The following is a 22634-nucleotide window of genomic DNA, read 5'->3' on the forward strand; positions in this document are numbered from 1 at the left end:
AATTGTTTTCAAATCTTTTATCCAGTGCAAACTCATTGGTTACATTATTATATTTACATAGCTGCTGAAACTTGGGATTTTGGGGGAATTTTAAAAATCTGACCTACTTTTATTTACAGTGCATTCAGAAAGTACTCAGACCCCATTTCCTTTTTCCAATTTTCCTATGTCACAACCTGATGCTACACTTGAAAAAGAATCATTTTATTGTCAGTGATCTATACTCATCAACTCAAGCTTAACTTTTTTTTTTTTTTGCAAAATTATTCAATATAAAAACAGAAATATCACATTGACACAATTATTCAGACTCTTTGCAAAAACTCTTGAAATTTAGCTCAGGTTCCTCCCATTTCTCTTGATCATTGCTGGGATGTATCTTCATATTGATTTGAGTCCACCTGTGGTAAATTACATTGATTGGACATGATTTGGAAAGACACCCTTCTCTACAGAAGGCATCACAGCTGACAATGCATATCAGAGCAAAAACCAAGCCATAAAGTCAAAGGAGCTGCCCGCAGAGCTCAGAGACTGTTGTCGATGTGATATTTCAGCTTTTTAAATTCAAATAGTTTTGAAAAAATCGGAAGATTTCTGTTTTAACTTAGACTATAGCAGGCCAAAACATAACAAAATAGAAAAAAGTGAAGGGTGTCTGGATGATCTGTTTCACCAGGGGAAATTCAGGTGTTGCAGTTACCCTTGCATAGGTTATAGCATTGGGAAATGTAAATACATACTGTTTAGGAATAAATTACAAACATAGGCAATAAGTACAACAAAACCCAAGTAATGAACAGCTGAGATACTCCCCTGAGTATCAAACAGAGGGATTCATGGGAAAAAATATTGTCCCATCAAGTTCTAGTATTCTACAGTTTCATTATTGCAAAAATTGCTTTCCATTTCTGAAAAACAAAACGAAGAATGAATATATGATGAATGTATGTTATGAACCTGCTTACTAACCTTTACGTGTACCTGTTTTTCCTGCAGGAGGCAGTGGGGGAGAATGCAGGAGTCCACGGTCCAGCAGAGGACAAGAAGGAGAAGGTGCCCAGCCCCCACCTCAGCCAACTGGTGGTCCTCACTAACAGCGGGACTCTTTATGGGCTCGCCCAGCGGGTGGTGGCCACTGAATCTCTGTGAGTGCTCTCTGCAGCACATACTAGATAATGGCTCTACACATTACATAAAACCATCCAATAATTAAAGTAATTATAGAGTAATCAGTATAATTGCACCCTTAGAAATACAGCAGTAAAGGTCTTTATTATTCTGGTACATGGGGAAGGATTATAAAAATGTGGAGTTAAATTGATCTCTTTTGTTTCTTTTTTTTTTTACAATTATGTTCATCAAAGTTTTTTTTTCCATGACCGGGTTAAAGGTGCTGCTCCTGCAGAGTATAACTGTGTGAGAGGTAATTTGACCTTCATATGATTAAATCAGGTAAAAATGAAAGAGTAAGCGATCATCAAACTAGTGAGAGAAGCACCGTTTAAAGCCTTTGATCATTATCAACCTTTATTTAAAGTAGGACAGTCTTTGAGGTTTCCCTCATTACAATAATGTCATGTTATAGAATAAAAAATGTACAATTACTGCTGTTAACAGGAACAAAAAGAGGTTCATCCAAGGGAAATGCTTTGAAATGATTCACTTAACTTGTCTCAGAGATTTTTTTTTTTTTTTTTTTTTTTTTTTGAATGTCACAGATTAGCCTAAGGAGCCTAACTGTTGTTGCTAACTGCCAAATAGCCTGGTGTCATGTCTTACTGCATTGTTTTACCTTGTTTATTACACAGCATGTGCAACTCCTGACTTTCTGATGTTATAGGAAACTGGAAATAATCCAGTATCTTTGTAGTTTAGTCTTGCTGGTGGTAGATAGACACCATGATCCATGTTATCAGTGTGAGTACCAAGTTGTTTTGGTTTGTCTTCTGGCCTTTTTGTTAACTGCAACATAGAGGTTGTGTATTTTAAAACTGCCATCAAAGCATTTACTGACATGTCGATTCTGTGGCAAGATGGAAATGCTCCACAATAATACTCAGAAGTCTGTGACATTTTAACAATGTTCAGTACAAGGCAGAATAGATCAATATTTTCATTTTGTTTGTGCCAAAGACTCATCAGACCAGGCAACAACTTTAGAATCTTCTGTATTAATCAGTCAAGCCAGCTTGTCTGGTACCAACAACAATAGGACATTCAAAGTCACAAAAAATGCCTTTCTTACCTTTTCTTAATGATCAGTTTGAACTTTAGGGTATCATCTTCACCATGTCTATATGCTTAAATGAGTTGGTTTTTGCCTTGCTAATGGACAAATTGATATTTGGGTTATCAAGCAGTGTAACAGGTTTACCTCATGAAGTGGCCAGTGAGTGTATTCTCGTATTGAATTTTTGAGCACAGGCTGAGTGTATGTTCAGTAAGGAATTTATAGAACAAAAGAAACAGGATGATTACACCTCTGTGCTAGAGAAGACCAACAAACCTCATTATACAGAGCACAGAGATGAGTATTATAATAATCTCCATTTATAAATCTAGAAATTAGATATGTTTCTTTATCAAGTTTCTGGAAAAGGTTTCTGATTGAGTTGTCAGTATGGCCCTTAAATGTAAATGTTTCTTGGAGCAAAGATATTTATATACTTTTACTCTTTCAATTTTAGCACCAACCTTTTTTCCATGAGAAAAACTAAACTTAGACCAAATGAAAAACAGATCTTTGGTGACAAAAACTAAAATAAAGGTGAGTTTAGAAAGAAAGTTGTCATTTTCATCAGCAAACTGTGAAGAATCAGCACAACAATACAAATTCACATCATCTGTTTAAAGAGGGATATTGGAGTTATTTGTATGGGAGACAGTACTGATGACATAATTCTTAAACAAGACAGTACCCACAGCTGAGCCCTGTGGAACGCCTTTTGTCAATGGTAGAAACTCAGACTGAATATTTCTAGCCTTTACACACTGTGATAGTTTACTTTTCTCCCTTAAATGTACAGCAGCACTGCAATATGACACACTAACTGCCTAACTTTCCCAGTCTTTGACTCTTGTAAAGCTTTTCTCTCTGTTTTTCTCTGTTAAATCTATTCACTTTACAATAAGCACCTGTGTATAGACATAGGTCAGTCATGTACACACTTAATGTAAAAACTCTGCAGCATATATTTTATATGAAACCCTGTTAACCAGAAGCCCAGATGGAGAAAAATCTGCTAAATAGGCCAGCACTTAAACTTTTCATGTATCGAGGCAGACAACAAGGTCAAAAAGATGATGGAAGGAAAAGAGCAAAAGTGCAAAGGTGAAGATATTTTGCAGGTGAAGTATAAAAGGAAAATCTGTCTTGGAGAAGAAAGAGGGCTAACTTTTATGTGGGCATGAAAAGTCTTTCTGTCTGAATAGGTGCTCGTAAAAGAGGCATCTAATCATAGAGTGAAAACCTCTGACATCTACAGCATGTGTCTTTTAAATATCATCTCAGTAAAAAGGAAAAAAAATGGAACAAAGTTCACAATCCAAGTGAATGAAAAAAGAGGTGTGAGAGACCTCTGAAGAGAAATCAAAGATAAAGGCTCCCTAAGGTGCTCCTCTCGCTGTTGTTCAGGAGTTGTATTTAAATAAGTGTGATCAGACAGACTGCAGGGTGAGCACTTTTCTCCATGCTGCGCCATGTTGTGAAAGTAAACACAAGCTGTTGCAGCTAACCTTAATATGATTTTACCAGCTGTATGAAAACAACAAATGTCCACAAAGCTCATTTCTGGTGACTGACTTTGTTTTTGTAATGCCTCCAGATGTAGTATTAAGCAGACAGCTCTTATTAATATCAATCATTGCTTTTAACATATCAATTCCTAATGGGGTGACATTTATTTCCTACAGATGGTCTCTTTATGGAGCCTCAGTAAAAGCTCAACTATTGGATAAATCAGCGATGTTAGAAGTTGAAGTCCTATGAATCGTAACCTCAGTATAAAAGTTGTGTTATTCATTATCCCTGAAGAAAAATTCAAGAAAATATCAAAATTTGTTGTTTTTAGCTGAAGATAAAGGGCCTGATTGGCCAACTGTAGCATGTTGGATTATAAATATAAACTATTATAAGAACCAAGGCAAGAACTTTTAAATTACTCTTGAAAATAAAATATTCTTTTCACCTGCCTTTACACATGGAGATTATACTAACAAATCTGTCTGATGGTTGATCATTTTAGAATGATTTTCACCCATTTTTTCCCCCCAGATTTGATTTTTTCTCTTAATGTGTGCATAATTTTCTCATCACAGTGTGATGTATGCTGTTTCTAAAGACAGAGCTATTGCTTTTGTATCCGACAATAAAGGCTAAGCTGTAATATTAGGAGCTTGTGGGTCACGTGTTCTTGAGCTTGGACTTTTCTGGAGTAAAAATGTGGATTTCTGATGTATTTCTAGAGAGACAGCAACAGTTTAAGTCTTCAAAACAAGATTCAATCAAAAGTAATACTAGCTTTTGTCTGTAGATCTTTCACCTGTAAATAACACAGAAACAGGACATGGTAATTTTGTCATTTTTATGTCACACAGATATTTTCCAACACTGGGATGAATTTAATATCTCTTTCCCTTTTTTGTGTTATTTTTCTCAGTGTTTTTCTTGCTGAACAATTTGAATCCCTCCAGTCCCACCTGGACACCATGATGCCTGCAGCCAAGAAGCCCTTCCTACAACAGTTTTACTCCCAGGTGAGTCTGTGTAATTGCATACAGGTTTGTCAATACTGTAACTGTCAACAACAAAAGAGGTACAGAACTTCCAAGTAGTTCTGAAGTCTGTCTTATCACATAGTTGGGTCAAGTGCTTGATTTTGATCGGCCAGTTGCCCAAAGCAACCACATAATGTTTCTCAGTAGCTGCTGGTTGCTGTGAAGAACAGACACTTGCTACACACTCTATTATTATATCAATCTGAGGGAGTCCGGTTAATTTGAGGTGAGTCCGTTTACTGTGAGAACGAAGAGACATAAACAGCAAAAAAAAAGAGGAAGGCAAAAACTTGTTAACGCTGTGACATGGAAATCCATAAAACTTAGGATGGCACTTGAAATAAAAGTAGTAGTTCAGTACCCTCTTTTGTGTTGTGAGATGAACTATTTTTACCATTTTTACTTTTGGCACCTGCACTCTATTTATACTGATACAATGAGAAGCATGCCAGGTATCTAAAGGCCACTTTGCCTTAATAAGCTCAAAAATGCACAAGGACAACATAATGCAGACTGGAAATAATAAATTGATATAAATATACACTGTATATAATGTTAAAAGAAAAATGGAAATGGTACCCAGCAGTACCTAACCGTCATTCATGGTCAGTATAATTTGGCTTTTTTTAATATATATATAATAAAAAATCTCTTCAATGTCAAAGTGAAAACAGATTTTTACAAGGTAATGTCAATCAGATAATAATATGTAACATAAAATAAGAGATTGCATAAATATTCACACACTTTAAAGTGACTGACCTAATTCAGCAGAAGTCCTGCCAATTGGTGCCAGTAGTCTCACAATTAGTGACATGGGGATCACCTGAGTGCAGTTAATGTGTCTCAGTCACTGGTTAATTAGTATTCCCGGCTACTATTACACCATGAAGACTAAAGAACACTCCATGCAACTCAGATTAGATTATTGAAAAATGCAAGTCAGGGGATGGATACAAACAAATTCCAAGACACTGAACATCCCCCAGAGTTCAGTTAAATCCATTATCAAGAAATGGAGGGAATATGGCACATGTGTAAATCTGCCTGGATCAGGGCATTCTCACAGACTGAGTGACCGTGCAAGAAGGAGACTAGTGAGAGAGGCTATCGAAACACCTATGACTTCTCTGAAGGAGTTACAAGCTTCAGCAGCTGAGATGGGAGACAGAACACAGCAGACAGAACACAGTAGCGAGGCTTTTAACTGATTTTAGTAGACGACATCACATCACCCCTATCCTCGCTTCCCTCCACTGACTCCCCGTCACTTTCAGTATTGATTTGAAAATTTTACTGATCACTTTTAAAGCTTGTATGGGGTAGCACCATGTTAAATTTGTGAAATACTGACTCCTTATGAGTCAATGTACAGCATGAGATCCTCGGGCAGGGGGCTTCCTGGTCATTCCAAAGTCGAGACTAAAATCTAAAGGAGATCAGGCTTAAATTTTCCTACTTGTCCTCTTGTCTCTTAATTATCCGTTGAATCATCTTATTTTTGTTTTATCCTCACTGTTGTCATCTTTGTGTATGTATTTGATTGTTTGAATATGTTTTTGATTTTATCTTTCTCCTGTATATTTTATAATTTTTCAGATTATCATTATATTTTAGATGTTTTTTCATTATGACTTTAACTGCCATTCAAAATCTCCTGTTGTGTCATATTGATTTCTTTCATTCTGTTCTTTCTGTCTTGTTTGAGTTTACAGAGCTCCTCTGTTCCGCTCTGATTGTTTATTTCCCCTGAGTGTATGCTTTTTCTCTCTGTTAGAGCACTTTGTAAATGTTGGCTTTTAATACTGCTATATATATCAAGTTATTATTATTACCTCCGCCAAGGAGGTTATGTAATCGGCAGGGTTTGTTAGTATGTTTGTTAGCAACATAACACAAAAAGTTATGGATGGATTTTGATGAAATTTTCAGGAAATGTCAGAAATGGCAAGGAAGAACTGGTTAGATTTTGGGAGTGATCCGGATCACTGTCTGGATCCAGGAATTTTTTAAAGGATTCTTTACTATTGGGAGATAGGGCTAATGGCGGAGGTCTTCACCCTCCAAGTGCTTTTCTAGTTATTATTATTATCATGACAATTTCTGCCAATATATCAGCTGCATATATCAGAAATTGTCATAAACCTTTTAATACAAATACTTTGTGTCAAATCACTGATTTCCTCCATAAATATATATGTAGTGACACTTAAGAATAAGACAAGTCCAGTTTATAATTAGTTTATAACTCTTAGCCATCCTTCTGGCTTTTACTCCCTCAGAGGTAATGGCCTGTCATTTTAGCCCAGCTTTCATCCTGGTTCTGAATCAACAAGGTGAAGGTTTCACTCATAACCACACAGGCAGATCTTTCTTGGTCTATTTTTGTTGGTTTTTTTATTGTTCCCTTGACATTTGAAACCTTCAGCAACTCTGACAGCTCTGTTTACCCCCAACATCAACGAATGTCATGTCCTATAATTTCACTTTCGGAAATATTATGTAAGCAATGACATAAAGTTACCTGCAAAACATGTCCCTTTTCAAGTGGGGAACCTTGACTTTTGTGTCCGTCTCCCTGCTGTGTGCTGTTCACATAACAGTCACAAACATGTTGAATATAACACACACACGTCTCCTCTCTTCCTCCTCTCAGACGGTGTCGACAGCCAGTGAACTCCGGAAACCAATTTACTGGATTGTTGCAGCAAAGGCCATCGACTACGAACAAATGCTGCTCATGATGGCAGGAGTTAAATGGGACATTAGAGAGATAATGTCACAGCATAATGTGTACGTGGACGCCCTGTTAAAGGTAATGTTGCAAGAGGGATTAGTAGGTGACTGTTAATGCAACATGAGATGTTCTATACTGTTAACGGTTTCTGAATATAGTCACATAGTAAGTATTCCCTCTTATGGATATTACAATGACAAGGAATAGAATATGAAATACTAATGTCTGTAAACCTTGAACAACTTACACATCAAACAGACAGAGAGTGAAGCTAAGTCTGGCCTCCAACCCATCATGCATCCATTTATCAAGTTTTCTTTTAGGTCTATTATGGTTATCATGAAATATCATGACCTAAAGAAGCTAGATGCTACTATTTATTAACCAGTTCCTAATTCTGTCTTTACACATGATAGGGTTATATCAGTTTATTAAAGGTGTTTCCAGCACTTCCCTGCACTGTCCACCTCTGCAGCCTCCTTCTCAATGCGACTTTTTGATTTGAATAGAGGACTCTGTTCACTAAAAACAGCACCTTATAAGTCGTATTAACCAGCGTTGTGTTTTCCTTATAGGGTTGAGAGGGAGCAGCCAGCTAAGTCTAGAAGACAGAAAGAGATAGATAAGTTAGTGAAGGAGAGGAGAATGTTAAAGAAGCAGTGGAGAAGACTACAAAAGAGGAGAGAGAGGAAATTAATGTTTTGCAGGAGGAGCTAAGAAATAGGCTGGTAACACTTAGAAGGGCAGAACAACTAAGGAGGAAAAGGAAGCAGAAGAAGCGGACTGGGACAGCATTTTATAGGGATCCTTTTAAGTTTGCTAAAGGGTTGTTCATTCAGGAAAGGGGAAGGCAGTTTGAAGCATCAAGGCAAGAGGGGCAAAAATGAAGGTTGACAAAACCCCTAAACTTCTCTATCCATTAGTTTTGTTAAATCCGCTCTCTTCTCCCTCTTCCCTCATGAAAATGAGGGAGTAGGGGGAGGTAGAGCACAACGCCATGCCAGGCGGGGGTGTGTGTTAGCCCACATCAGGGTACTACACCCTTAACTCTGCCTCCCCCACCCTATTGCTTAGCTTTCTCTCTCTCTCTCTCTATTCAATTCTTTCTCATTTTCTCTTTTCTGCTCTTAGTTATGTGTAATGTTTTCACTATGATTGTTGCATAGTAATCATGAGTGGTGTTAAGGAAGGTAGTATCGGCATTGTCACTACCTGGAGCTTGCATGTACGGAGCCTAGGTCTGTTGAAGGTGGCATGCTATCTTACCATGTGGTAAGATAGGTAAGATGGTGTCTCTGTGTTGGCATTGTGGGTGGCTTTGGGACGCTGGAGATCACTTTTCAGCCCTCTGGAGGTGTCGTGGGACTAACTGGACAAAACACTGACTAATGAGGGTTCCCACTTGACAACCCTGGTGAAGTGCGGGGTTTCCTACTACCCATCGGTCTGCACGGTTGACTTGTGGAGGCAAATAGGGATGTCTTCACTGAGCGCTGATCTTCTTCTTAGGGTACAACTACAGTATCTTGTGTTTTATTCAGAATCATACATTTATCATAATAAGGGGGAAATGCACTTACTAGTGCACTTCTGCCTTTAAGCTGAAAGCGGTCACAGGATGCACATGTGTGCTGAAAGCAACGCTAGAGGTCGAATTTTTGTTTGATAGAGTCCTCAATTCATATGGAGAGGTAAACAGAGGAGCTGGACGGAGCTTGTCAGTGCTGGTGTGTACTTGTCATATTGTGTTATAGTTTTGACTGAATTTTACATACTGTTCAGTGATATAAGATTGTGGCTTCAGCATTTTTTGGTAGAATATAACCAGTGTGTTCAGACTGTTTCTCTGCTGGAGTATAAAAATACATATTTTTTCAGTGTAGGTGTATTTTAAGCTCTGGAAAAGTTCCTACGGGTTAGAACTTTTTTAAAATCTTATCTTAAGAAATATAACGCCTCTTTAGCACTTTCATTGTTATGCAGTATCAATGTCTAGGAAAAAGTAACACACAAAAGGTATTATTGAAGAGTAGTAGATTATTTTCTTCCTCAAGTTCTACCCTTGATGTTGTTTTCTTTTTAAATTCAGTCTGGGTTTCTCTTCTGATATCATTTTCGTTTACATAACACATAGCTCTTGTTCCACTTAAAGTCAAGAACTCTTAAATTTCTTGTCGTCCTGCTTGACTTTGAATTAATTCAGGAACTTTTATAATCAATTATTTGGGAAGGGGTGCATAATTTAGCTCTTGTGCAAGCTGATGAGAGGCTAATTCAGACTTCTCCTGAAGTTTCAGCTTTGTTTGAGACGGCCAAGCTTAGAGGCAGCACACTTATTTTTGGAGTTGGAAGTTCTCTTAATGTTTTTTAATGCATGCTGGCCACTTATCTACCATGCATTTTTCATCAGGTTGGAAGGACATGTAGCACTGATTTTCACACCTTAAGGACAGAGAGGTCTGAAGGGGCTCGCTGTGGTGAGAAATCCTGAACAGACTAGCACCAAAGCAAGACTAATTCCCTCAAAAAGATCATTATTTATTCAAAAGTGTTGATTAAATAATTCTTTAGACTCTCATGTTGAAATAGATTAAAGTATATTCAGATAGAGTCAAAGTTAACAGTTATCTACTTATAAAATTCAAATGTACCTTTTGAACTCCTGAATGACTTGTAAATCTTTCCTAGATTTAGAGGTTCTGCAGTGAAGTCCATTAATTTAGCCCATAGGCTAGACTTCCCTAATGGGAATATCTCCGTCTCCCTGGCATGGTTTAAAGGCTGAACTGTGTCCGAATGGCTGACATGATGCATATTACAACTAGCATGTACTTTCGCTCTATCAGGTCCTAATAGACTCTGCCAACTTGTCAGACATGCATATGGATTGTGTTATGCGTGCTGATTGAACAGAATGTGTTACATTTTGTCAAACTGCACACGGGAGGATATTTTATTCATGAATTCAGGTTGATCACTGGCATTCAACAATGGCATTGATTTGCATATAAAGTGGCGAGGAAATGCAGCAGCCTTAGAATGATTTCATTGACAGAGTGCTTAAGTCAGACACTATTGTGGGAATGTTTACCAGTGAATAACATTTTATACCAGGGAGAAAAAAATCATGGAAGTATGCCTTAAAACTCAGCCTATTTTTACATCATGCAGTTGAAATTGAAGTTGTAGAACAAGTGAAAATTCTTAAACTTGTCCTTTATCCATCACATGCACGTTAGATTTTTACCCATGGTAATTTGTTCCTTAAACAGCAGAATCACATTGTTATTCTGTAACTTTATGCATTATAGAAGAAAGTGTCTGGCACACATGAAGCCTTTCTCCTCACTTTGGTACATCATGTGTCTGCATCTTTTTCTGGAGTATTTTCCCATAATCCTCTGTGTTGAAACTTTAAATAGAGAACATTTGGTCGCTGTGTAACAACACCCTCATGACTGGTTGAAGGGTATGAAAATAGCTTTGTACCAAGAGATGTTGCAGGGCTGCTGGGAAGCTTGTGTGGTGTGTACCAAATGACAATGTCCAGAGAACGGTTGTCAGCATTTTGAATGCTTTTCACTGCAATAATTTTTATAAGAGATATATGTTATTTATAATAATTGATGGTATTGAAAGGTAACAAATCTTTACAAAAACTACTGGTCATATTTTTCCCTGACACTTCTCAAGTCAGTCTGTGTCTCATAAATATTGCTACACTGATGTCCCTTGCAGGCAAGGCCGCCCATAAGGGGGGATAAAGGGGAGAGCTTTCTGGGGCCTAGCCAAACTGAGGGCCAATGGAAGTCAACAAAATCATGATTATTAGAGAAGTTAAGCTGCGATAGCCATATTTTATTTTCAACCTGAATGATAACCACTCTTATCAAAGCAACAAAACGTAAATTTCATTTATTTATGCTGTTGTACAATATAGCCTTTTTCAAAATGTAAACCCCTTTTATTAAAACAGAAATTTATTTTTATTACCTCCACCAGGTTATGTGATCGGCAGGGTTTGTTAGTTTATTAGCAACATAACTCAAAAAGTTACGGATGGATTTTCATGAAATTTTCAGGAAATGTCAGAAATGGCATAAGGAAGAACTGATTAGATTTTGGGAGTGATCCGGATCACTGTCTGGATCCAGGAATTTTTTAAAGGATTCTGTACTTTTGGGATATAGGACTAATGGCGGAGGTCTGCGCTCTCCGAGTGCTTTTCTAGTTAATAATTAGGGATGCACAATATTGGATTTTTGCCGATATCCGATATGCAGATATTTTGAAACAAATTTTGGCCGATACTGATTCCGATACAGATACCAATATTTAATTACATTTTTTTTCCACTGTTAAAAACACCAATTCTGTCATGGACTACAATTTTTTTTTTTTAAATATTGGTAGTCTATTTTTTTACAAACTGAAAAAACATGTGATTTTTATCAGAACTGAAGGATTTATTGTTTTTTTTTTTTTTTTTTTCAAATACAGCCATACACCAATGACAAACTTACAGTAATGTCTTTGGGTTACATGTGTATTACATGCTTACATGTATTTTTAACAGTACAGCCTAAGTCATCTGCATTTTTGAGGGCAATAAGCAGCAGCAAAATAACCTGCCTACTCTGAGCTCCACAGTGCAAAATAGAAATAGCTCATAAATTTAGACTGATTCTCCTTATTACTCAGCCAGTTTGCAGGATGGCTCCCTCAGATACTCCTGACAAAGGGCTTTAAATAGCAACAACAACAAAAGATTCTTAAATGCAAAAAAATCTAGCTATACTTCAGAGCTTAATTATGATTCTAAATTTCTGAGACTCAAGATGAACAGAAATAAAACTTCAACTAAAGTAGTTCTCCTGATTCTGCTTTAAACAGCACAAACTATCTAAGCAACCAAGTTTAATGGGCATTTCACTGTAAACAGCGCTGCAACAACACAGTGACACAAACATCTCCAATGCTGGACACACCTTCGTGCACCTTCGAGTGTGCACGGGAGATGGCACACAGAAGTCCGTCATTGCTTTTGCCATGTTTTGCACATGTCACGTAGGACGACGTGCACATTCTTTTTATCTTTATTTTCAGTGTCCCAAACATGTTATCAAAAGCAGCTGCAACTGCGGTTGCTGAGTGAGCACTCCTTTGAGTGTTTGAGTGCTTTTTAAAAGTGAAATCCTCATCTATCCACGGAGGCAGCGAGGCTTAACATGCTAACAGGACGGACACTTGATGTCTATATATCCGTGGCGAAGCTAATATGTTTAGCTTTAACAAGGAGCTTCTCTACATGACTGGAAGCGAAGTTTCGCAGTTCAGGTTATAAGCGCCTGCTAGGTATAACCTCCTCAGACTTCTCCCACACAGCTGACATGTTGTTTATTGTTGTTGGCGCACATCCGGTGTCATCGCGTGCGCTTAATTATGACGTCACATTATCGGCCGTACACATCGGCGTAAATTTTGCTATTGGCCAATACCGATAATTACCTTTTTAAGCTATTATCGGCTAATACCGATATACTACTGATAATATCGATAATACTGATATATCGTGCATCCCTATTAATAATATTAAAAGGAACCCTGCATGATCAGACAAGTTCATCTTGTTGGATAGATATTTGTGTGTCTCAAATGTATATTAAACTAAAAAACTCACTAAATATCCCATATATCTGCATTTTGAGTACATTTCAGCTCATAAACTCACCAGGAGACCGCCATGTTTTGATCCATGCTTATAGTGTGATATCACAGTTCCGCAGCCACCTCTCCATTGCTAATCAGTAACCATTTTTCAGACGGTTTTTCTGCTTGCAGCTGTTGCTAATATGAGTTTGCTGCATGTTGGTTTTGTCTCCCTGCTGTCAAAGCTCTTTCATTCCTCCTACGTTTTACTTCAGTAAAACTCCCTACAAGTGACTGGATTCAGGGTATAAGGGAAGCGTGCCAGGAGCTTTTCAGAATAAAAGTATTATGTACATACGAATGGAGTTTCTCCAAAGAAATGCTAAAGTGGACTTTGAAAGGCGCAAACCGCAAGTCCGTTCATTCTGTGTTTATCTTTACCTGAACTTTGTGAAAACATAAAGCCTCATAAAGAAGAGAAGGAACAACTTTATTAAACAGACGCATTTTAACTGGTGTCCTTCATCTGGTTCATCAAGAAACAGATTTCAAACATTTTACCCTCAAGGACGTACATATTTGCTACAACAAGGTAAATATGGCTCTGTATTTATCATTTTCCCAAGTGGACAGATAACTGCTTGTGGTGCAAATATAAAATATAAGAGACCTCAAATTTTAGAATTCTCTGTGCGTGAGACGAGCTGCGTTTCTGAGATGCAGCCCTAACACTGGCTGCCAGTCTGAAACAGGTTACTGCAGAGGAACGGTGAGGATCACCGCAGAACTGTGACGTCACGGCGCCAGCGTGGACCAAAACATGGCGTTCTCCTGGTGAATTTACAAACTCAAATGACTCTGAATGCAGATATCTTGTAAGTTTTTTTAGTCCAATATGTATATGAGAGATACACATATCTTTCCAACTAGAAGAACTTGTCTGATCATGCAGGGTTTCTTTTAACAATGTGGATGGAAAGTAAAGTCAGACCTTTCAGGCTGTGATGTGCACAAATGTCAGGATGTAAGAAACCAAACTAAAAGACACTCAGACAGCTTTTTTTTTTAAAATATGGTGAATAAATGAATAATTGGGAAAAGATTATTATTCATATTATAAGAATGGGTTATAATAGTAAAAGAAATGGTATTAATGGGTTAAAAGTGGCAAAAAAGGACGAAAGTGGCGAAGAGCAGGTAAAGAAGGTAAGAAAATGCAAATAGATGTTAAAAAAAAAAGATGCAACAATGGGCCAGAAGTTGCAAAAAAAATTGACAAAAATTGGCAAGAAATGGGAAAAATGGGCAAAATAAGTAGCAGCAAAAGAAGGCAAAAAATTGTAAAAAACAAACAAAAAAAAAGTGCAGAAAGGGACAATAAGTGATATTAAAAGTGCTAGAAATAGGTGGAAAAAAATGATAAAAGTAGCAAAAAAGTCTTTTAAAAGTTGGCAAAAATGGAAATGGGTGAAAATGGGAAAAGTAAGCAATAAATGGCTAGAAAATGGCAAGAAGAAGAGGCAAAAAGCGGCAAAAGTGGCAATAATGGGTGGAAAGGGTATTGAAAGTGGTTAAAAAGTACCACAGATTAATCATTCCAACATCAGATCCTAATAATAGCTTAACACTTTTCAGCTCCAAAATGGAATTGCTGTTTACCAGGACGCTAGCACCAGTGCTTCGGATCCAACCGACATACATAGATTTCATGAGTAAATAAAAAACTGGAGAAGCCCTTTCTCTGGGTTTCTCATGGGCCCAGCCCTTTCTGTGGGTGAGCCTGCATACAGGTGCATCTCAAAAATAATAATTAAATAAGTGAAACTTCAACATACTCCAGATCTATCCTCACATAAAAAATTTCAAGACTTTTTGTGTTAATCTTGATGATTATGGCTTTAAGTTTAGAATTTATGCTAAAGAAATTTTGACCCTATGGAAAATGCTGCCCATTTAATCACTCAGTACCTGAATGTGACGTGTCATGGAGCCAGTCAGCCTGGGGTCCTGCTGGGATGTTTTGAAGCCCAGGTTGCTCTGATAGCATCCCTCAGCTCGTCTGGATTGTTGAGTCTGTTGTATGCTTTTTTATACTTGTTCCAGCTCCATAAAATGAGATACCAGCAGAATAGATGTTACCACAGTGGCTGAGGGTTAGATGTATTATAAGACATGAATCAAGCCCAAAGGAAGACTGAGGAGTAAGACTTCAAAATATGATAAATGGGGTCAGTGTGGATGTTCCAACATCAAGCACAGTCTTAAGATGATTTATTTGAGTGAATGATTTGTGGTTTTGTGGATTCATACTTCCTTCCCACGTCTGTTCTGTACATCAGGAAGTTTTGTTCATCAGTCCAGACTGTAGAGTCATTAAAGCAGCTGAATTAAAGTGGGAGGAAGGATAACATTGACATATAATAACCTGCTTACTCTAGGGAAGAAATAATTCAGTTTTGATTTGTTGATCAGATCAACTTATGTTACTAGTGTACCTGTGTGCACCAAGTAAATAGCCCAAGAACTCTTATATAGGGAGCTTATAAAGTGTGTTTGCCTTGTGTTGTGGGAAATTGTTTATGTTGAAGACCTCTATTATCAGAAGGTTATCAAGTTGGAAAACAAAATTTGCATTGGCACCATGGTATGTTGTTTTTATCTGTAGTTGTTTACCACCCAGCTCTTTTTAATATACCCTGCACAAGCTATTGATATAACAACACCTTTAATATTACAGGTCTGCTATTAAAACAACTTTCTGCCGTTAAATAACAGAACCTGTGGGTCCTCTTCTTGAAAATCATTTTATTTCTGCTGTTTATTATTCTTTAAATCTTAAATATAATGTAATCCCCCTGTGTTTTCCTCCATCTTCTCAGGAATTTGAACAGTTCAACAAGCGTCTTGGAGATGTTTCCAGACATGTACGCATCCCGCTGCCTGTGTCTAATGTCCTGTGGGAGCACTGTATCCGTCTGGCCAACAGGACTCTAGTAGAAGGGTAAGAAAGACTAAAATCATCTTCAACACTGAAGGGATGCTTCATTGTTAAGAGGTAGACAAGGTTTAGAAGTCTCTTACATTATAATCATTTTAAACTTCCATGGAGAAAATATTATGTATAATGTAGTCCTGTAATTTACTCACAAGCAACTTCATTAAAGAAGCAGGTCTTAAAACCTCTCAGCAGATTTCCAACATATCCTGGTAACCTCCAAAACATATTGACTGATTTTCCAGTCATGGAAAGCACATGGGAATTGGAAGACAAAGCTTAATGTCAGGGGAAAGTATCAAAACATTCACTTAATTTCAGATCAGAGTTCCACAACAGAGATGACTTTGTCATCTAAAAATGCAGATTTATGTTAAAGGGATATTTTGGTATTTTTTAGGTTCGCATGTAGATGGTGCTTGGAGACAGTAGTGGTTTTATTCTTCAGTGGTTTCAATGAATGTTGCCCCTTCGAACAGGAGAAGTTAGGCAAGAAGTTGCAAAATTTTAACACATTTTGTTTTTCACCCAGAAATACTCTGTGTTTGGTACTGTGTTGGCATGGATGGGGATCGAAACGGACCTGGTTCTGTATTTTTCTAATACCTAAAATACTGCTTCGAGTCTCACAGGCTCTGTGATGTAATGTCATTTTAAGATACAACTGGTGTAAAAACGTACACCAGTTCTTTCAAGAGAAACATAAACTAAAAGCACATCAGTATTGTGCATTACATTAAACCAGAATGAGGTACCTTCAACTGTCGGCTTGAGGAAAAACGATGCCAACTGTACTGGGAGTAATAGGCACTCATTTCACTCTCTTCAGCTGCTTCAGGACTGTTTTCCTCTTCAGCTGATCAGATAAATGCTGAAAAGGACAAGCCTTGTTAGGACAGACATCTGTCTGCTTTTCATGGGTGAAAGTGTCTCTAAGGTTACTCTGTTCTAGCATTGTCTCATCTACAACATATCAACAGCATAGCGAGTTATTGTATAATAGTAATTCAAGACCTCCCACTCTTATCCATGGAATCCATGGAGAAAGAAGAGGAATACCCTCTCCTCTGTGCCTTTTTGTCTGTTTTTAACATGTGCATAACATAAATCAAAAAAGAAAAAGAATTTTCCAGAGCGTGTTGTCAAGCTTCATGAAGAACACGGGAAATTACCTACAGTACATAAGAAACCTGGAGCATCTGCTGCCAAGTTCCTTTGGAGTAATCCCCCAAAGAGGAACCACTCTGAGCTGCTGCCATCTTTTTTCCCCTCACTTTGGCAAAACTCCTTCTCACATCACTCCAGCTTCACCAAAAAGCCCATCGGGGGGATTGAACAACACAGACCACTCTTAGGAAACACTCTTGACACATTCCTTGTAACGCATTTCACCGTCTCTCCTTTGTGAGAGAGAGATATGAGCTGTGATAGGTGACAGAGCGGCAGAATGCTTTTTTTCATCTCCCTCTCACTACCTGTAATCCCTGCTGTCTTTTTACTCAGCGACCATGCAAGGTGTGAAAAAAGGCTTTTAGATTGAAGGTGTGATAAAAACCTTGTGTTATCTGCCAGACTGGATGCACAGACTGTCTGGATGGACGTGACAAAACAAGACACTAACAACTCTCAATTATAGCAAGGTCATACACGTGCGTCCAGCAACATAAGTCAGGAGCTGCTAATCTGTGCAGGATACGCTTTAGATGTCAGCAAGGGTGCAGAAAATAGTTTTAAGTGGTTTCCAGATGCATCAAGAAGAAAAAAAGAACATTGGGCATTAAGGAAGGCTCAACCTCACCCGCTGAGATGAAGAGAACATGTTTACTTCCTAACTGCACTTTTCTTCTTGTTTCATAAGAGAACATTTGAACCCTCTCCAACGTTCAAACGACCCATTACCTCGGCTACACTCTGCAAATTTAAGCTGCTGTTCTGCTGCTGTTGATCTCTCTCCACACACACATAAACACGCACATAACCCCCCTTCCCACTGGCGCCAAAAGAAGACGGAGTGGTCATATTTGTTTGTTTGTACTCCGACTCGCTCAGCCTGTTATTCAATTTCTCCGTCCAGCGCTCATCTCTCCCCTTAGAGGCCCGCAGAAAAACAGCTCTGTTAGCAGTCCGAGCTGGAGCTCAAACACTCGCCGAAATCTGGCAGGCTTGACGAGTGAAAAGAAAAGAGAGAGAGAGAGGTGAGAAAGAGAGAGAGAGTGGGTGAAGCAGAAAATGGAAAGAAAAGAGGGAAAAGCTGCAGTGTGAGACAGAGCAGAGCTGTCTGTGTTGTGTGTTAATGTACCGTAGATGTCACACACGCTGACCTGCCTGCCAGTGGGCCAACACGGTGACCGCTGCTAGACACAGACAGGCTCACATTGAAAGCATGATGCACACATTTACTGACATGCTGTAGACAGCTGTGTGGACCTGCCTGACTTCATATTTAATGTAGAGTTTCATCATGTACTGTCCAAATAATCACAGAACATGGAATGCTAAAGGCATAATTTAACATAAAATATAGGGATGCAAAATAATGGATTTTAACTGATATCCAATATTTAAAAAGTAATTTTACCAGTATTTAAATGTAGTTCAGACATTTTAATAACAGAATTTAAAGGCTGAGGATGAACAAACTTCAGTCCCTAGAACAGCCTTAAAAGTATAAGAAATGATGATAAATAAAGAAGACTTCCACTGTTGTAGGTCTGTTGGTCCAGCCTTAAACTCCAACAACCTCCTCTCCTGGAAAGCACAAGCTTCTCCTTGTTTCACTAGATGGATCAGAGACACTATGCATTTCTTAAAGCTTGAAAAAATTAAATACGCTCTCAAAGGCTCATTGCAGGATTTTAAGAAGACTTTGACTCCATTTTTAGGGTTCTTTGATAGCTTATAAGTACCACTGAACGAAGATGAATGACAGCGGTTCAGCAGAAGAAATTATGAACATACTTTGATATATTTTTTAAATACACTCATCTTTATAAACTGTGGCAAAGACAAAAATAAAATGAAATTGTGCTCAATTTGCAAAAAGACAGCATGTTTATAAAAAATAAACTATTTACAGTTGTGCAATCAAATCTCTAAGTCTGCCAGATACTTTTGAGCATACATATGTTTGCAGAAGATTACGTTGAAACAATATCAAGTGTGACTCGTGACCTGCAAGAAAACAACGCGATAGGTTCATGCAGACAAGCGTCATCGTACATTATCATGTACATGTAAAGTAGGAAGTGCTGTGAAAGGCAGCAGTTGATTATATTGTAGTATATTGTTTTTGATGTGTGCGCTTTTTTACTATATTTCTGCAAAAAAGGAAGGCTATTTCTGGAAGGAAACAGTACTCTGGGACACATTTAATGTGTGATATTTTAGTGTTACTCCTCTGCAGTTGAAGATACAGTAGATATGCAATAGGTTTTAAAGGGTAAGGAGTCTTTCCTGGCCAGATTCTGCTCCTCACATTTTACTCTTATTCTCCGTTGCTGCCATCTGGCAGCGTCTGCATATTGATTTTCATTGTCAGTCGCCTTTTCTCCTTTCTCATTTCTTAACAGCATGGAAACAAAATGCTTCTACACATCTGATTTAAAAGTCGCTGGAGCTTACACAATCTCCAAAATTTCTGTCACACCATTCTCCCTCACCACTCATAGCATCCACCATTTTTGCGCCCTTGGATCATGCCAGTTAGTGAAGCACAAAGGATGATGGGTATGCAAGGGCAGATGGGAACTACATTTCCCATCTGCCCTTGCTTACCTGATTTACCACTCTTTTATAAACTGGGCTGCTGAAGTACTGACAGATTGTCCATTTTGACTCAAATATTAATGAGAAATCATTTCATGGCAAGCTGAAAATCCTTTTACAGATTTTATTTCACAACAAATCTACATTTAGGAGCTTAAATTACAAAATCTTAAACCACTGCAACATGGATGTTCTTAATACTTGGACAAATCTGCCGGTAATGAGTACAAGATATGATCACAGTATGTGATCATAAGATTCCTTTATTAGTCCCACAAGGGAAAATTCCAAGTTCCAATTCCATTAGAACGGCAAAAATTACAATCATGATTATTTGATTGATATTGAGATCAGGATTATTAAATACTCACATATTTTACATCTGCATTGCATACATTTATCTTACTTTAACAATCCTAACACTTTGAAAGAGATGCAGTAATTAAATAATTATAAATGAGTGAAAAAATATATGTTATGATGTAAAATAAACAACAAAAAAACAAAAAGAAATCATGGCCAAAATGTCACAGCAAACACTCAAAAATTTACCACATAACAAAACTGTGGACAAACAAGTGTAACACAGCATGTAGCTCAGTAATTGTTTAATCATGATTATCTTGTTTTCATGATCATGAGAGGCCAAAATTGTGATTGAAAATGATTTAACTGCTTAGCGCTACTTCATAGGATTTAATATGATTATCAAAGCTCTTGTGATGACTTCAGAGCTGAGTTTGAAGCAGACAGAAATTGATGTCTCTCTGTGACCTACAAAAGCAAAAAGACCATCAACATGAATATAAATCTGTAGATTTTTAATGTTTTATATTACTTACACTTGTAAATGATGACATGAGCAAAGAGATAAAAGGTACTGATTTGTCCACAAGGGAAACCAAAACCTGTATAAACTAAAAGTTCCTTACAGAAACTAAAAGACGGAACATCAATTGGTGAAAAAGAAAGTTTACAGAGAATTTGCCTGACTTCAGCCTGAATCCTGAGCCTGAATCTTTGCAATGTTAATAGTGTTTGTTTCCCTCCCTACTGCTTTGTCCTCTCCTGCAGCTATGCCAATGTGAAGAAATGTAGCAACGAGGGCCGGGCCCTGATGCAGCTCGACTTCCAACAGTTCCTCATGAAGCTGGAGAAGCTGACCGACCTGCGACCCATCCCTGACAAAGAGTTTGTGGAGACCTACATCAAGGCCTACTACCTGACGGAAAACGACATGGAGCAGTTTATCAAGAACCACAGGGTGAGAGTGAAGTAATGTCAATTATGTCATAATAAGGGCGCACTCACACTAGGCTCATTTGTCCCATACCATGCTGGGGCATGATTGACACCCTCAGTCCCCTTATGGCCTGTACTAACATTGCCCTAAACTAACAGGAGAATGAGCACAGTTACCTTTTGTGCATAAGTCATCATGTCATCATATGACTTGTGCATGACTTTGTTTACAAGAGGCATAGTCTTGGAGTCAGCACAGCAGAAAACAACAGAGAACATGATTGCGGTGTCCTTTTGGTCAGATACAGCCCTCTAAAACTCCTGAACTTTTCTACTATGCACGTAATTTTATTGATTTCTTTTAGTTTTATGTCATGTCTACATGCCTGTCTTTATGTCTGTACGATAGCACCTGCACTGACCTACTAAAGCCGACCTCTTCCATCCATGCTAAAGCCAAAGAAGTAGAGGCGTAATTAATATCTTTTTTTTTTTTTTTTTTTTTTAAAGATTTATTTTTGGCCTTTATTTGATAGGACAGTGGATAGAGTCGGAAACAGGGGAGAGAGTGGGGAGAGACATGCAGGAAGTAGTGCCAAGGGCCGGATTCGAACCCGGGTCGCCTGCGTATATGGCATGCGCATTAACCACTCGACTACCGGCGCGCCAGTAATTAATATCTATTTTGATTGTTGACTGGTTGCTGACTGCTAAACCAATTAGTCAACTACGCATTTGCTTAATAGCAGTTATTGTGGTAATATGCCATGAAGGATCTACATTTAAGCTTGATTTTTCTTGGTTTTAAATGCAACCAGCAGCAATATCAGTTGGATGATTTTTTAGATGTAGTCTGGTAATGTTATGAATATCTTTGTATGAATAAAGTTATATTTAAGTTGAATATGAAACAAAGACTTTTCTCTAGTGTTTACTGTAAGAGTAGAAGAGGACAACATTCAAAAATAGAGACTGGAGAGAAAAGACTCAATGTTTTGGGTAAAAGGATAGAGCAGAGTCTTAAAATGTAAAGGAGAGAAACATCACTTGATAGCTGAACGGATGAACAGGGTGAATGTTCTGTTTCAGCTGTGAGTACAACAGTAAACATCCCAGCTCCCCAAGACTCAAGCCGGGCTCCCATGTCTGCTCATTGCTCACTTCTGATGGGATATAACTGTGGGCGTAGGTTCCACGTTACCCACAGTTTCCACATAGGACGGCTGCGCCGCGCACCAAAGCGCTGCGGGTTTGGTGCGCAGCGCCAAGGCAAGCAACCTCATCTACTGGAAGCGAGTCCAGAGTGCTTGCGTGGCGCAGTCCTGATCAGTGGGCAGAGATCACGTGAGAACTGCGAGTTCACGCAGGAATAGTATGTCAACAGCGGACTATTTTACCTTTGGGGCTAAATTTATCATCCTTTCCAGTCCATGATATTATTGCTTCCGCCATTGGGTGATTACATTA

At 38.1% G+C, this 22634-nt stretch overlaps 1 protein-coding gene across 1 annotated transcript in view; it reads left to right on the forward strand.

Moving 5' to 3' along the window:
* vps50 (VPS50 EARP/GARPII complex subunit) overlaps positions 1-22634 on the forward strand; it is a 203554-nt gene that overhangs the window by 177793 nt on the left and 3127 nt on the right. The window contains exons 23-27 of the mRNA XM_041809537.1: positions 1000-1148; positions 4662-4758; positions 7436-7594; positions 16045-16166; positions 21000-21189. Of these exons, the coding sequence (XP_041665471.1) occupies positions 1000-1148; positions 4662-4758; positions 7436-7594; positions 16045-16166; positions 21000-21189 (717 nt within the window). The remainder of the gene's footprint in view (positions 1-999; positions 1149-4661; positions 4759-7435; positions 7595-16044; positions 16167-20999; positions 21190-22634) is intronic.

Source organism: Cheilinus undulatus, linkage group 16 (genome assembly GCF_018320785.1).
Source record: "Cheilinus undulatus linkage group 16, ASM1832078v1, whole genome shotgun sequence".
NCBI lineage: Eukaryota > Metazoa > Chordata > Actinopteri > Labriformes > Labridae > Cheilinus > Cheilinus undulatus.